Source organism: Myotis daubentonii, chromosome 5 (assembly GCF_963259705.1).
Source record: "Myotis daubentonii chromosome 5, mMyoDau2.1, whole genome shotgun sequence".
Taxonomy (NCBI): Eukaryota; Metazoa; Chordata; class Mammalia; order Chiroptera; family Vespertilionidae; genus Myotis; species Myotis daubentonii.
The window spans coordinates 37294743-37312564 of NC_081844.1; the positions used below are offsets into that span (position 1 = coordinate 37294743).

Consider the following 17822-nt stretch of genomic DNA (forward strand, 5'->3'; position numbering starts at 1 on the left):
ATATAAAAGACAGTTATTTTAAAGTCTTTGTCTAGTAAGCCAATAATTCACTAAAGTATTAATATAGTTATATGGCCCTTGTATCCTGTGAGCTATTTAAACTTACTTATCAGCTCAAGGACATTTTGGGGGTAGATTCCTATGGGTTTTCTATGTAGGCAATGAAACTCAACTCAACATTAAGAGGGAAATGCAATGAAAGCATAGGGCAAAAATAGAATGCTTTAGAAAAGATATAAAAATAGCCAATGAGTACATGAAAAAGATGCTCAACATTATTAGTTATCAGGAGAAAATGTAAATTAAAGCCATAATGAGGTACTAGTATATTATCTACTAGGATGGCTAAAATTAATAAGATTGAGAGTACCAAGTATTGGTGAGGATGTGGAACATATAGAACTCTCATAAACTGCTTGTGAGAATGTAAAGAGGTAGCCTTTAGAAAATTGTTTGGCAGTACCAAAGTTAAACAAATATTTATCATATGACCTGGACATTCCACTCCTAGGAATTTCTGCATGAGAAATGAAAGTGTGTGTCCAAATAAGGACATTTATTTGAATGTTCATATGAATGTTCTTGTATTAAAGGTTGAAGCTTTATGCACAAGAGTACACAGCTGCAAAAATCCCAAATGTTCATCTGATGAATGGATAGACTGTGGTCTATCTATATAATGTAATTTAAATAGTAATAAAATGAACAAACTACTGACAAATACAATAACATTGTTAAATCTCAAAGGTGTTATTCTAAGTTAAAATGATTCCATTTATATGAAATTCTGGAAACAATAAAGCTATAATGATAGAAAGCAGATCAGTAGTTGCCCAGGGGCCAGGGCATGGGGGGAGGGAACTGATAAGGAGCACAAGGAAACGTACTGGCTGATAGAAATGTCATATATTACAATAGAGGTGGTGATTGCACAACTGTACTCACTTCTCAAAACTCATTAAATTGCACACTTAAAATTGGTGTTTATTGTTTATAAATTACACCTTCATTAGTCTGTTAATAATACAACATTGATTGGTAGGCACAGATCTCTTTGGGCTACACGTGCACACTGCCCCAAAATACAGAGACATGTAGGAATGAGAGGAAATTATTTCATTTACTCACTTATTAATTCCATAATTTAATTAAAAAATAATTCTTAAACATGCATTAGAGGATAGGCACAGTGTTAGGTGCTGGAGATACAGGAGGCAAAATCTTCTCCAGTGATACGTTGGAAAACACACACACAATCATCTCCAAAGGAGCAAAGGAGAGGGACATACAATCCACACCAGGAGTGGTTAGGGAGGCAGGTGGCTGCTGAACCAAATCTTGAATCACGTTTCTTCTCAACCATGTTCACAGGACAATCCTCAGGGATAGTGAGGAGGCTCTGTAGCACCGAGGAAACAGTGGGTGCTTTGGAGTCAGAAAGATGTGGGCTCCAGTACTGGTTTGGCTACTTACTAGATGTGTAATTGAGAAAATGTCAATCAAGCAGAATCTCATTTTTTTCACACCCAGAATTAGGGTAATCATAATTACCTACAGGTTGTTCTGAGAATGAGAAAATAATTGCAAAGCATCCAGCTTAATAAAGGATGACATTAATAACTGATAATGAGATATACATATCGGTCATTCTCCCTGGTTACCATAAGCCTCTTTTTTTTTAATTGAATAAATCTGATATGTAACATTGTGTAAGTTGAAGGTGTACAATGTGTTACTTTGACACATTTACATATTGTAATATGATTGCCGATGTAGTGATATTTATCACATTACAGTACAACATAATTATCTATATTCATTATACCATGCCTTAGATCTCTATGTATAAGCCTCTTTCAACCATCCTGGTCAAACACTAGTAATGAGAAAAGAAAGGACTGAGACCCCTGAACTCAAAGCTCACATAGTATCACATCCAGTGGTCTTGGGGTAGAGTGGTCTTTGTAGCCTGAGTACCACTCAGGAGCCAGCCAGAAGGCTCTAGAGCAGCGACTGGGTGGGACAAAGAAGTCATGTAGCCCTTTTGCTTCTGCCCAGGTGGTTCTGCACCAAATCTCTGACTTTTATCTTTCTGGTTTAAATTACTAAGGTTCCTTCCAGTCCTAAACTCCAAGATTCATGAAGCAAAACTCAAAACACTAAAGTTTAGTTCCAGGAAAGGAATTTCAAGGTCATCACTCTTGACTGCCCTCTAAAGAGCATCGAGTACTCAGGCACGAACTCTTCCAAACTCTGAATTGTCACACTCATGCCTCCAGGATCAAAAAGGGGTTGGAGCTCAGGGGGACCACCCTTCCGTCTGTCATATTATGAACTGGTGACCTTGGTGTAGGCACTGTGCAACTCTGAGCCTATTTTTTCATCTATAAATGAGGAATGTAATAACACAGCTCTTACAGGGTTGAGGTGAGCAGGGTGTCGTGTCTCAGGGTTGATGTTTGGAAGACCCAACCAACTGGCTTATGTGGTCAGAGTACACTGTTCTCTCTTCCAGCACAATTGCCATCATTTGCTCATCTCAGCTTGCAGTGCCTTGCCCCATCTCAGCAGGATTTTGTAATCCCTGTAGGCTAATTTGCAACAACCTGCTTGACTAGGGCTGCCTAGGAGTCCCAGGCAAGGGCAGGATCCTGAGACCTGTCACCTGGGAAGTCTGAGTCAATGTGGCCACACCCCACCCTGCCCTGGGCCTGCTCACAGGTTACCTCCTTCAGTGGGGAGTGCTAAGCTCTCCTGGGACTCTGATGTCTTCAGGATGACCTAACCACACCGCCCTGTGCTTCATCCTGGAGCTTGTCAGTCAGGAGGAAGAGCGGTTGCAGCAGGTAGAGTTGTTCAGGAGCCCTGGTGATAGCTCTGAGGGGCACTGGGAGGACGGCTGCTGCACCCCTCTGACTGGGCTCCGATATTTGTAGGGAACTTACTTTGCATTTTCTCTTGTGCTTGGAGGAAGAGAGGAAAATGTACTGAGGGCCTCGTCAGGTATTTTGCTAGATCCTACAGCCACCACTCGAGGGAGACTTGAAAATGGGGCCCTGAGAGGGGGGTCATTAGAGATCCTGGTGGGCTAGGTGAGTCACCAACAGTGCAGGCTAGGGGAGAAGTAGGGAAGAATTAATAATCAAGCCTTCAAATTGGGTGAGCAGGTCTCACACATATTGGTTATAGTGTTCAGAACTTGAAGGAACCCCGAGTGGGGGCCGTGGTCACAGCAGTGCACCCTGACTAGACATCCTCATCTGGATACAGTGCAGGTCTTCAGAGCCCAGTTCTTGCCTCGCTGTGGTCTGTTCATTTGCTTCTTCATTTAAGAGTCCTTCTCTACCTGCTGTGTGCAAGGCATTGTCCTGGGTGCTGCAGGCACAGAGATTAACGTCACCCTCAGTGGCCCTAGGCTTGAATGGGGGAAATGAGACATCCATAAACTCCAATATCAGGTAGACTTGGATGAGTCAGAAAGCTATGAAGACTCGGGAATGGGAGAGATTGCTACTGGGGGCCGGATGAGGAAAGGCTGGAGAAACTGTTGATGACATCAGAGGCAGGCTTTGAAGGCCAGTAGGTGGAGAAGGCCAGGAGGGGGGAAAGGACAGTGATACACAAGAGGCACAGTCATGCACTAGAGTGAGAGTGCAAATGGGGGATGTGGGGCCCCTCAAGGCAGTGGGTGCCATGCTCCAGGAAGAATTATTATGGAATTAACTGGATAAATGGAAAAGAGGGATAGAGCCAGGAGCTGTGGGGCATGACTCACCAGGCAGAGGGATCAAGAACTTAACCTAGGACAGCAATGGCAGTCACTTAATTAGGTTGAATTGTTGTAGATGGCCCTAGACCAGTGGTCGGCAAACTGCAGCTCGCGAGCCACATGCGGCTCTTTGGCCCCTTGAGTGTGGCTCTTCCACAAAATACCAACTTCTGTGCATGGGCCACGAAGTTTCAATCGCACTGTACATGCGCGCCTGAACATGCTATTTTGTGGAAGAGCCACACTCAAGAGGCCAAAGAGTTGCATGTGGCTCACAAGCCGCAGTTTGCCGACCACTGCCCTGGATGATAAAGCCACAGTGAAAGCATAGGGGTATCCATAGCAACAACAGGCACAGAAGGTGGCCTAGAAAGGATGAACAAGAGTTCCTTTCAGATCCTTTGAATCTGAGGGACCCTCAGGATGATTAATTGGAGATGCGGAAGGAAAGCTTGAGACTGACCAGTCGGGGACAGATCCAGACATGGGAATTGTTCAGAAAGAAGCAGAAACATTGGTCATGAGTGTGTATATATATACTAGAGGCCCTTTGCAGGAAGATTCCTGCAAGAATAGGGCTTCCTGTGGCCGGAGCAAAGCTCCCTTCTCTGCTGCCTCCCTCCCTCCCATGTCTGCTGCCTCGGCTCCCTCCCTTCTCCACCGCTTTGCTCCTTCATGCTGTGCTTGGCTTCCTTCTATGCCAGTGGTTCTCAACCTTCTGGCCCTTTAAATACAGTTCCTCATGTTGTGACCCAACCATAAAATTATTTTCGTTGCTACTTCATAACTGTAATGTTGCTACTGTTATGAATCGTAATGTAAATATCTGATATGCAGGATGGTCTTAGGCGACCCCTGTGAAAGGGACGTTCGACCACCAAAGGGATCGCAACCCACAGGTTGAGAACCGCTGTTCTATGCTGTCTTCCATCTTTGCTCCATGCCTGCATATGCAAATTAACCGCCATCTTTGTTGGGTTAATTTGCATACTCATCCTGATTGGCTGGTGGACGTAGCAATTTGCATGTTTTGCATGTTTCTTTTATTAGTGTAGATATATATATGTATATATATAGAGAGAGAGAGAGAGAGAGAGAGAGAGAGAGAGAGAGAGAGAACACAAAACCTCTGAGCAAAACATTCAAGGACTTTCTGTCTCCTGACAGCCAAGGAGTATTCAGGAAATGACACTCAGGAATTTTAGGGGGTGTAGGGTAGGTGAAAGGAGATAGACCAGTCTGGAGTAAAGCCACTCACCTGGGGGAAGCTGCGTAGCAGGTGAGGAGGAGGGTGAAAGCGAGGACACTCCCAACAGTGAAGGCTCTGTGGCACTCCCCTGGATTTCTTAGCTTCATTCCCCAAGTTTTGAAGGCTAGAGTTTGCCTTCAGGCTTCCATTTCTTTAACAAATGTTTAATATTTGTTGTTCCATCCCGGGTCAAAGGGTGTCCCCAGTCCCTAGGCAAAGTAAGGTTACCTCAAAGCTAGGTCTCCTAGTCCTTCTATACCCAGTTCTTTCAACAGATATGCCAGTAACAGAAGGGACAGAGGAGAGGGGAGGGGCTGGCGAGAGGAGCTGTGGTCTTTCTTACACTCTCCACTTAGGCAAAATACATTTTTAATTCACTCTATGTGGAAGAATGTTCATATAATTTTGCTTATTTATCACAGTTAGAAATGTTAATAAGGGAGATCTGAGTGGGAAGTCACTCCTCAGGTTCAAGTCAAATGAGTTTTAGCAAAGAATGGTTTACAGCTTACTACCCAATTTGATTAACACGATTAGCATGAATGTTAAAGGTGATGAAACCCCCCAGTGTGGAGGGCGCCAGGTCCTGAGTACATCCCATTGACAGTGTTCTAGGATAAGGAAAACCGTCCTAAAGGACACAAGTTGATAGATCTTGAATGTGGGTAGGCCTTGTAATGGATTAGTTACTCAGTCCTGAATTGGCCTAGGCTTAGTTCTAAGTGGGGGCTCAGCAAATCGTTTTAGAACAAATAAAACGGCTTCTCACATCCACGTTACCTTTCTCAAAGGAAAACCAATACAGGAAATACAAACAGAAAATTTAAGATGTAACTAATTACAAAATCCTTCCATTGGCTAAATAATTCATTGCAGTTTTCCTTAAGTTTACTAACACTTATACAAAAATTCAACTCAGGTGAGAAAGAAGAGCTCGGTGAGCATGTCTGCATTAGCCCACACACTGCCACCATCACAACACTGGCACCAGACGCAGTCCTGGGCCCACCCACCTTTTTACCTGCTCTCTCTGCCTTTGCCCTCCTCTTTCCGGTCCCATAAGGGCTTTGTGCATACCATTTTAGTGGACTCAGTATTTCCTAACTAGATCGTATACTTTTATGCATGGAGTCTAGTCATCCGTTTTATTAGGATGTGATACTAATTTGTTCACTAACAACCGAGAGCTATGAAATTGCACATCAGCAGGGATCTGACCTCCCCAGCCCCAGTGCCAGCACAACAGGCTCCAAACTGCAATGATTGCAGAACCCACGAGATAAACAGGGTGACAGTGGGGAAGTTCTTACTCAAATCTAAATACAGCCGCTGCTTGCTGGTCCAGGCTGAGATCACTCAGGTAGATTGTGCCGAAACATTTCTCTGATGCTGTTTCTAAAAGAGCAGGTCCCAGCTTGCTCCTGCCGGAGTCAGCCAACAGGTGAGGGAGGAGAGGCAAGATCCGCACTGTGGTATAAAACCAGGGCTCATTTAGGTTTTGTATTTCAGAAGTACCAGTATTTTCTGCAAATTAGAAGAAAATGTCTTTTTTTCATAGACTGGCAAAGAGGTTTTAAGAAGTTGAGTTACTTACCCAATTTCCCACCAACCTCTTGACCAAGTTGGGAAGGAACATCCGTTGAGAATTTCAAATGTACAGGCTATCCGCAAGTATTTTCCACAGCGCATGTAAGTAATGCTAACTCCAGTTCATTGTAAAACTCTACCGTTTGCCAGCGGCTCCCACTGGTTCTCTGGGAGCATCATAAATCTAATTATAAAAACTGAAAGAGGCCCTTTTATAAAAACAGTGTTTATCTGTAAAAGGGGGTAACTAACAGTAGTGCTTACTTACTGGGTTGAGGACGACATGAGCTGATTTATTTAAAGTGCTTGGAATAGGGCCAGGCACACAGGACCTCATGCAGCACTAATTAATATCTATTAAAATTAACAGAAGGGAAAGAAGGGTGCTGTAACATTTAAGAACCTCTTCATTGGCTAAATCTTTTCCGGGGTACCTGCTTTCCCTATTAAAACTGAAGGATGCCAAGGAAAGCACTGAAGAATAAAAATACATTTTTACCAAGTGAAATAATTAAAGGCAAAAATAAGGTTCATTTGTTAACAATTTAAGAAATACCATGTCTATGAAATGCAACTTTCAAGCGTATATATTTCAATCTTCCACTTAGATCCGGAAAACCAAGTGGACTATAAAAGAGACACTTGGGAAAAATGAACACTGCAGATTTCTAGTGAAAATTAAGCTTCCACATCCTTCAAAGTAAAGGGTCACACTGGTCTGCTCTTTGCTGAGCAAGTACTTCTTTCTCAGGCTACCCTGAAATTCCTAAAATCATCCAGGAATTCTTTTTTCAGCCCACTAAAATAATAAAAATTACAGCCTACACTATCTATTTATTTAGTTGCATCTAATAATCTTGAGATGTTTTACCCTTGCCTTGGAATTCTCAACTCAAAGAACTTTCCTTCAGCACCTCCCTACCCTGGTCTTCCTGGCCGGCCCCTTCATCTCACCTGGCGTACACATCTCACCTGCTTCCTAAACCCCCACCTGCTTTCTCCTCCTGCACACAATTCAGTATATTTGTGTGACTCTCATTTTTATTGGTTAAAAAAAAAGTTAAAATTAATAAAATAAAAGGCAAAAAAGAATATGTTAAATATATATAAATATATTAAATATATATTAAATATGTGAGTGGAAAGGAAAAAAATATTTTGTAAAGAGTATTCCCTTTAGGTTTCATACATTCCCACTCCCTTCTGGAACTCAGTTCATTTACAAGATAGGACAAGCAGAGATAATTTGGGCATGTGCCCTCTGAGAAGAAAAGTGACTTTAAAAATCTTTGGTGCTTTAATAAATTGAACCATAGCCGGGGACTCTGCACTCTGGGGGGGCCATGATAAAACTCAGAAACTAGACCTCAGGCTCTGAATTTTCTTTGTGGGTAGTGTGTGTGACTTTTTAAACAATTCGGAATTCTTAAGAGACCAAGACCAAACATTCTTACTATACTTTCTCAATGTGAAGACTCTCTGGGCCATGCTTCATATCTAATCTATGAAGGCCCACCCCCTCTCCTCCAGAGTCAAAATCAGGGCAAAAGGTCATCAGCTTGCATGTATTATCCAGTAGCAACCTATCAATCAAGTGGAAAAGAGCACCGAGCCTGCACGCCCTGCCACACCCCCACAGGCACTCTGACAGGTCTGTCAGAAGCAGGCCAAGCACCAAGATTGCAAGAGCAGGACGGGCAGCTGGCAACTGGAAAGGGGTTAGAAGAAAACTGGAATTGAAAATAAAGGGGGAATGAGGATGAGGGAATAAACGAATAAAAGGATGGAGAAGAAAAGAAGAGATAAAGAGAACAAAGAAAGGAAGAGAGGAGAAACAGGCAGAGAAAACAATAGGGCTGGACCTCTAATTTATAAGCGTGCATTTTCTTCCTAATTCTGTGTCCCAAGGAGGGCGTGAAGTCATCTGGGTAAACACACACAGGGAGACGCCAGGGTGTGGCAGAAAGCAGTATAAACACAACTCGGCGACACCACTGGGTCTGAGCAGGACTGAACTGAGAAGTATCTTTTACATTTATGTGCTATTAATACTTTTAAGAACATTCACAAGGTAGTTTCAATCTACAGAGTGAGTGGTTTACAAATAAAATTAATTTCCTGACCTTAGACTCCCAATCTTTTAAGCTTCTGAGGAGCTCCTGATCGTTATAAATAAGGTGGAGCCCACAATAGGGGATTTGTCCCCGGAGCATCATCACACGGCCTGCCTACTTTCTCAGGGAAGGTTCCACGGTTCCTAGTCAGCTCACTTAGACTGCAGTCTTGGGAAGGAGACCTCAGAACACTAGGCTGCCACTGCTTAGTGAAGAGAGGGCATTAAAACAGTTTCCCCATCAAAACTGCACCAAATCAAACCAAACAAAAACAAGTCTGATTTGGGAGAGTAATAATATAATACCTACTTGGCAAAAATGTATGGTTGGCTATAGAACAAAAAGAATGATCTGAATCTAAACTATTGCCTCTTAATCCTTTAATTAGACTAAGTCCTTCAGAAGGAAGCACAATTCATTGTTACTGAAGGAAATCAAGAGCAAATATAGACTGACATACCTACACACATGTGTGCACATACACAACTTGACGTGTTCATACGAATATGAATGAACACTCACAGTGAAGGGCTCAGAGTCTACAAAGAAATTTATTTGTTCATGAGAGTCATGATTTGGAACATTAAAAAGTCCTTGGAAAATGGTTTGGGGAAAATGTGGTGAGAGGGCGAGACCCAGCAATCCGCGGGCATGTTAAAAGATGTGCACACACTCTCTTGGGTGAACTCTGCTCTGACTCCAGGCCAAGGCAGTCTGGCAGTGCCCTGACACCTGAGTGGTTGGAAGGCCCTGGCTCAAGAGAATTTACTTGGAATCTTTCTTCTTTTTCTTCTTCTTTTTCACTGGTGTTTCATCCACAGTAGCATCCATTGCTGCCTCAACCTGCTTTTGTAGCTTTTTCTTTTCTCTCTTTTTTTTGGGCTTTGGTGGTAAGTCCTGGTCATCAAATGGCCACATATAGTCTTCTCCATCCTCAGCAGAAGCATCAGAATTCTCATCCCCCTGAGGATCTCCGAGCTGATGCTCAGCTTGGTCTCTCTTTTTCTTGGTCTTGGGTTGGGTGTAATTCTCCACATTTTTATTTTTTGCCTCTTTCTTTCTTTTCTTTCCCTTTTTCCTTTCCATTTGGGTCTCTGGAAGGTCAGGCCCTGCAGCAACAACCTGTGGCTTGTTCTTTAGCTCTGCCATCCGCTTGGCAAAGTACTCTTGGATGGTGAAGGTGCTGGTTGTCGTAGTGGAGTTTTCATTCCCATCTGGAGTGGCGGGACTGGAATCACCCTAAGGTGTGGGAAAAGATTAAAACTGGTTAAACACCAGCTGTGTACTTGTCAGGGCATCCAGGAGGACTCCAGCTGGAGCCATTAGCCCTCAGCAGTTAGAGACCAGGCCGAGTACCAGGTATTCCTCGATCCCCCTTGCATCCCACCCGGGTAGAGATGAGCTGCAAAGCATAGAACAAAGTGGCAGACACTTTGGTTGAATACTATAGGGGGTGACAGGGTGAACAGATTGAAGACACCTTCAGAAAGTTAGCTGGAAAGTCACCTAAATGAAATTCGGAATAAACAGCACCTTAGCAACAATGTTATACATGGCGACCCCAGTCTGCCAGGAAAAGAGGACACCGAAGTCCTCGAGCTTTGTGATCTTGTCAGATTCCAGCTCTGCTATGGATTACTCGGGTCTTTGCACTGATGTGGAAACTCAGAGGCCACATTCATATGTTAACCCTTCATATCACAGGAGCCAACTGCCAACCTGGAACCTGGCGTGTTGGGAACACCTTCTTTCTCCTCCAAAGACAAAGTGGGGGCCCCTGGCACCTGCTCCAGGAGAACAGGCACCAGGGCTGGAAATGCATGCATTCTGCCTTCCTCCCAGAAAGAACAGCTTAGCATGGCAGCCCTTCTCCCCTCGGCTGAGGATGAGGAGAAGGAAGATGCCTCCATCACTGCTCTGACATGAACCAGATACTCAGGTCTGTGTTAGTCTTGTTTCTAAATATGAGGAAGTACTCACAACAGCTGAGATTATGTAAGGTTTACATTTTAACTTCAAATAAATACGTTCCACTGTAAGGCTGGAGAAGAGAGAGAAAATTCATGCCTTAGTAGGTTGGGATAAAAAAAGGAAATGCTGGTGTCACTACATGGGTTGCACCTGGTTGGCAGTAATGTGATGAAAACATAGGTGTGAAAAGGGAGTCCCTTTATGATGAAGAATATAAGGACTATGCCTTTTTAAATTTTAAATATTTTTACTGATTTTTAGAGAGAGAGGAAGGGAGAGGAACATTGATGTAAAGAAGTGAGAGCAGAATATCAATTGGCTGACTCTAACATGCCCCGCACCAGGGATCAAGCCTGCAATATGGGCATGTGCCCTGACCAGGAATTCAACCAGAAAGAGATGACACTCAACCAACTGACCCACACTGGCCAGGGCAGAACTATGCTTTAAGGAAAGTCAGTTTTTAGAATAACTTTGCCCACAGAGACTTTTAAAATAATCAAGCCATTTAACAATAATGCTAAATTTAAGTTTTCATAATTACCCGGCTTCTTCCTTCATATTCACTTATTCACATAGGAAGAGACTGGTTAGTCGACCCTCTCATGTTGAGAGGGTGGGAAAAGAGTTTTCTGAATGACTGTTTCCAAATTAGGACTGTATAAGTTAGTCTGAACTTGGCGGAAAGAAACTCCAACTTTATTACAAACCAGCATGTATAAATGGACCATGCATTTTCTTGATAGAGCAGAACTTAAATGTGGGCTCAGTGGAATCAAAGTAGCATCACATTTGAAATTCTGGCAGAATCAATATCATATAAATGGACAACTGGATTTCGAGTGGCCAATGCCCTAGAGATCTCTCACCAAAGGGTACCTTCCAACAACATCACACCTCATCTAATCAACACAAACCTTATTTTACCCAGGCCTAAAAAAAAACAAAGTCTGTGGTCAAAGTTTAAAATTTCAAAATGTAAAATGCAGAACGTGTGGAATAACCAACTGGGCTTTGGAAAGAAGTTTAAATGTTACCTATCTGCATTCAATTTTGGCTGGAATCCCACCAGGTAATTTTGAGAAAAATTTAAAAATAGCTGTCCCAGGAGACAAAAACAAGGTCACTTAGTCTTTCTGTTCTTCAAATGTGGAAAGAGAGCTGAAATGCTGCGCGGCAGAATGGAAAATCTCAGGGCTCTCTTGGTGCGAGGCAATCCCAGTTTGATGGACAAGAAAGGTCTTGCCTTCCCTGTAAGGGCACACAGCCACACACAGTCTCTGTGAAGGTGGCCTGTTTATGTAAAATAGGTCTCACCTAGTTTCATGGCATTAAAAGGAGTTTGTCAACTCTTCTGGAGTGTATTTGTGTCTCAGGAACTCAAATTCAAGTGATAGTCTATGGCTCCCTATCTTGCTCACCCATTAGTCCTGCTTTTCAGTTAAATCATGGGAACCAATTGCTGGTATTAATCACACTTTTCATTATTAGGAAATATAAAACAATTTTTGAGTCACCTGTTGAATTCAGAGGGCCTTTCTAATCCCAGAAAATAACCATGCTCATAATAACTCCTCCAGCGGCAAGGACTGTAACAACCATGCGCCACTGCGCACCGAGCTTAGCAGGGCATGGAGACAAGCAGGAGAAGTGCCAGCACCTGAATCGCATTTATCCTGAGGAAAGTGTAGGCAGAACAATGACTTGCTGGGGAGAGCCCTTTAATGCCAGGGGCAGCCGCCCTCCCACACCGCTGCAATGTATGTTTTAAAAACCATAGAAACAAAGGAGGAATAGGACATACTAGTAAATCTGATTCCAGTAGGAGCGATGCCCAGGACTCATATTTTACAAGCTCATAATTTATGATTTTATAAATCATAAACAGTTTTACTACTGAGATTATAATCCCTGTGTCTATATTCTTGGCCATGAATATGAAAAATGTACACCTTTCCAAGAAAAGGAGTACTTTTCATATCTACTCTCAACTTCAAAGTGAACAGGCACTGAGAAAATCACCAGTTACTTAGCATTTTGAAACAGAATCAACTTGCATCTTCCCACGTTTCCATTCAACACATAACACAACCTCAAAAAAAAAAAATCTGTAATACCAATATGACGTTCACTACTTTGTAAACTGTGAGAATGTTCCAATTTGCTAACAGTATTCTAAAAACGAGTAAAATAAATTTACAAATACCTTGAAAACTTTCGTTCCATACAAAATACTATCAAGAGACGTGTAGTTAATGCATGAATCATCTTACAGTTATCTAATCCAGTCAAATCAGTAGGTTAAGTTAGGTAACTCCCAAGGTCCCTTGAAGGCCTACACCGTACTCCTCTGTGAAAAGACATTTGGGTTGGCCATTGCTCTATGATCAGGAGAGAGAGAAGGGACAACGAGGCAAGATAAGCAGGCAGCAGGGATGAGTTTGGTTCATAGACACCTATTACCCCAACTGTCCAGTCAGGATGCAGAAGTGATAGCAATGAACTAGAGCCTAGCCACATGGAAAGGATATTTTCCATCACCTGAATGAAAGCATACAGCCAAGAGCAGATCCAGTAATATCACTTAGAGAGCTGGATTACTGAGTCAGTTTTAAGAATTTGTTTATACAGATGCTAAAATCAATAAAAAAAAAAAACTGGAGTGACTATTAACTGGAATACAAATTTATTTTAAACTTAAGTCCCGGAAATCATCCCAACACTTCTAAGACAGGTGGTAAAAAGCTGAAACTTTTAAAAAATGATAATCAATCCCCACTTTGTATTTCTGATTTGAAGATTCTCTTTTATATACCTTGGCTTAAAAATCTCCAGAGCCTTCACAGCCCCTAAACTTGTGCTCTCAAAAGGCAGCATGTGGGGAACATGCTAATGGTGCCTCTGGCTGGAACGGAAAATGTGGCGGGCTAAGGGAATGCATAACCTGGCAATGTCTCCCCTGCCTTTTATGCCTCCACAGCCTGAGCTTCTTCAAGTCCTGCTCAAATGCCAACAGTTTCCCTTGCTGCCTAGTATGGCACAGGCAGGCTGTGACTTGGGTACAATGAAGGATAAAGGTGGGCGAGTCTGCACGAACAGGAGCGAGGGCTCTGCCTGTGGAAGCCACCAGTCCTTTTGCTGGCCAGGGTGTCCTGCCCCTCAGCTGGGCAGGAACATGTTACAAGTAATGTGCATGTCCAGGACCAAGCAGTATACCTGAGATGAAGAAGCTTTTCAAAGAGCCTAGTGGATGAGGGGAACTGGTGAGGAAATGAGCAACACAGTTTTTTAAATATCCCCCTAGATTTGTAATATCCACTATTCTTTGTCCCCTATCATTAATTATTAAAAAGACCCAAACGCACTGTTAGACCCCTGAAGTATTTTCCACACATTATAGAAGCGACTCTTTGTGAAATACAAATAGAACTAGCTTCTGTGTTATTCTAGAAAATGGTTTCACAGATTAATCTTGTCTGTTCTCAGCAAATGTCACAGTGTTCTCATTTCTTTCAGAGCTGGTTAGTGTAACAATTATGTGTTAAAAAATACTGACCATGGATTTCCCCAATTACAGTGAGGGTCTTAATTTCTCCCCAATCAGTAAATATTCTGTGGGTTGGAGCTTAGGAGGACCTGTTCCCACATCAGGACTCTAAGGTTTAAAGTCACAGGAGCCCTGCAAGATCGCTCCACTCATCACATAAGAAACTACCCTCTGTGGCCACACCTTGGTGTGCCGAGAAAGCAGCTGTCATCTCTTAGACGCCTTTAACATGCCAGTCCCTTATCATCATATGTCATCTTATGCGACGCTCAGAGCAGCGATCTGAGAGGCATCCTCTCTATTTCTCAGAGGTAGAAAGAGACTCACCCTTTCGCTTTCCATTACAGCACACAAACCTCCAGCCCGCATCACACAGACTCACTTGTCCCTGTTTCCCTATATAAGTGGTCATATAATCAAAGGACCAAGGTCCACACTCAACTCTATAAAGGCACAAGTTAACTGATGCAAAAGCTTCATGTAAAAAAATGTCCCCAGAAACAGACACTACTTTCTAAACAGAAAACCGCTATTAGCTAGTTTGTAATCCATATAAATAAAATATACCTTAAAGCCAGGTGTAAGAGTTTGTATTTTGTCAAATTAGCATGTGGATGTACCTGGCAAAGTGTGAGTGCTTTAAAGCAGGAAGTAAAACCAAAGTCCACCCTTCCACCTAAGGCAGGACTCTCTGCCGGACAGATGTCGGACAACTTCCCCCTGGGCACTTCCAATACCGACTGTGATTAGTTGGTGATTTGCTTTGTCTCAGTTTTCTCCTCAGTAATAGGCATATTCAAGTGGTTTATTGCTATACACTGTATGAGTGTAATGTCTAGAGCCAGAGAATCCTAAAGTCTAAACCTATTTCTGGCAACTCTGAATTGCCACTGGAATTGGGGGTGGGTTAAGGTTGGTGGGGGGAGGCGGGATGCAAAGAACACAAGACTTTGCCGAGAGAACTCCTTAAGACGTCAATTATGATGTATCACAATCATCTCAGGTGTCTGAAAGATGCCCCCAACTACGCATGCCAACTTTTCTCAAATGTCTACACAATTATCAGTCTGTTCTTTGTTTTGTTTAGGTATTCTTTCCAGAGGCTTTGCAGCTCAATGAGCATCTGCTCAAGCTCTTCTGGGTTCCTCTGTGTCATTCAAACACGTGTACTGAGATGGATTAACAGTAAAATGCCCAAATAAAGTTGACTGTTCTATGATTCTCATTAGAATGTTGTTAGTATCTTTTGGACAGAGAATTCAGTGGGGCATCTGGGGCATATGCACCATAAATATAAAATCTCACTATTTATGATAAGCATACCAGTCCAGGGATAGGGTTTCAAAGGCAAAACCTTTCATCTCACAGCCTTTGTCATATGTCAGTGCTGACCTTAAGTGACAAGGTGATTGAAGCCTTTTGATTTCCATATTAAGATACAGAGATCATGTTGCAACAGTAATCCTTCAATGAACTTTTCTCATTGAAAGAAAAAGTAGGCACCGAGAGCTCAGGGGTAATAGATTTAGCAATTGGGGTTCTTAGCTCTGAGAGATCTTGCTTGTGATGAACAAATACACACCTCCACCCCAGCCTGTCTGTTGTCAGCTCGGACTGGATTAGTCTGTGAAAAATTAAGAAAGCTTGGCAAGTGAGTAGTCTGAAAGAACATCTTGTGTGTGTTTCAAACTTTATAGCAGGATAGTTCTGACAAACATGAATTATGTCTTGACATACTCCTGGGGTTTAGACATTATACCTATTCACTTTGGACAGAGATTAATTCAGGTAAAAGTGATTTCATGACTCATCAAGCTGAGGCGAGTGCTGGAATGTGTGGGCACCAAGCCTTTGCTGATACAGGGGGCAGAATGGGCTGATGGAGTCACTAGTTATGTGGGACTACAGTGCTCCTGCAGGTCCTGTGTATGTAGTCAAGTGCATCATCTCCTTGAAGATCAAGTACAAAACTGTCTCCTTCAACAAGTCTGAATCCCTCCCTGTGGAATATCCTCATGTTCACTTCCAGTGACTAGTAATTAGTTACTTCTATTTTCTGGTTTTGTATAATTTGCTTTGTAAGCATCTTCCCAAGGCAATTTTAAGTTCCTTGAGACAGAGACAATTTCTATTTCATTTATATTGGGCACATCCTCTCTAATGAGCAACAAACGTATGAGTGCTCAAGGAAAGCACAAGAAACACCAAGCCCAAGCAGATCAAGGTTGGGAAGCACTCCCACTGAACCATAAGCCTTGTATTTGTTGGCACAGATGTGTCGGCACGCCAGCGAATGACTAGAAGGGGTTTGGAAGGGCAGGAAGGAAAGAGAGAGTCAACATTCTACAGTGGATATTCTTCCCATCCAGATAAAACCATTCCCTTCTCATCAGATGGCACTTTGCCTCCTGGTGCAAACTGCTTCTCTCACTGCAGCAAGTACATCTGAGTGCCTTCTGGTGTGACCATCCCATTACTCCCTGGGGGCTTAGTGACGTAGAGGAACCCAGTCAGACAATCCATACATTTCTCCTCTGGTCTGTTATTACAGGTTGGCATAGTCACCTCCCTAGAGATGGGCAAATTGGAAACAAGTGAGGTGCTGTGATGTACGGGAACCGCCATGTTCATTCTGTGCGACTGGCTGAACACAGCAGTAGAACAGCCTGTGGGCTGGACTGTTCTTGCCATGAAAAGGAAAGGCTGGAGAGCCAGGGAGTTCCAGGGCATATCAGAGGCAAAGGTGGGAGCTCATTTTGAAAAGGCAAACAGGTGGATAAGGTTCCACCAAAAGTCCCAGTAGCCAGTTGTTAAGATGCAGCACACTTTATGTTTTGAGCTTAAAATATGACCTGGGAAAGCTTTTGATTCGAGGGAGTCATTAGATGGGTTTGCCTTCACAGGTTGAGCTAAAGCAGTGACCAACACTGTTAGTTAGAAAGCAGGGATTGTGCCACTATGGGGGCATTTCTTCTCTTGCTTTCTATGGCACCTTTTTGGTTTCCCTATGATTGAAAACATTTGGCACAAGAAGCTACTTTTGCACTCACAAAAAGTTTATTCACATATGAAATCTTGTGGGGGTTTTTTTTCAAGGTATCTATCACTCACCTCTGGAGTTGGATTAAATACACAGTCTCATTAATAACCAGCCTTAAGAGAATCTGCCTGGGAAACGCAATCACTGTTAGCGCTAGCAAGCTTCACAAGAGTTAAAAACAAATACAAAACTCCACTGATTGAAGTGGGGGCTAAAACCAAAATATAGTAACAGAACTAGACTTATGCAGCAACTCAATTGGAAAACGCCTTCAGAAATGACAGGTGGATGTGTGTGTGCTTGTGGGAACAGGTCTGGGAACCCATGGCATGTACAGAAACCCACTCAGCAGGAGTTCCCGGAGGTTCTCTCTAGAACAGGGTTGGTAAGCTAGGGCCCAAAGGCCAAATTCAGCCTGCTGGCTATCTTTGTACCCCTTGCAAGCTAAGTATGGTTTTTATATTTTTAAATGGTTGCGGTAAAAAAAAAGAAATTGAAAGAATATTACATGTGAAAATTATGTGAATTTCAAATATCAGCGTCCA

The 17822-nt window shown here is 42.8% G+C and overlaps 1 protein-coding gene across 2 annotated transcripts in view; it reads right to left on the minus strand.

The window, feature by feature from the left end:
- Window positions 1–9251: 9251 nt before the first annotated feature.
- Window positions 9252–17822, minus strand: part of PINX1 (PIN2 (TERF1) interacting telomerase inhibitor 1) — a 76401-nt gene continuing 67830 nt past the window's right edge. For both annotated transcript variants that reach the window (XM_059697602.1, XM_059697601.1), the window contains exon 7: window positions 9252–9958. In XM_059697602.1, the coding sequence (XP_059553585.1) occupies window positions 9485–9958 (474 nt within the window). In that variant the 3' untranslated portion in view covers window positions 9252–9484. The remainder of the gene's footprint in view (window positions 9959–17822) is intronic.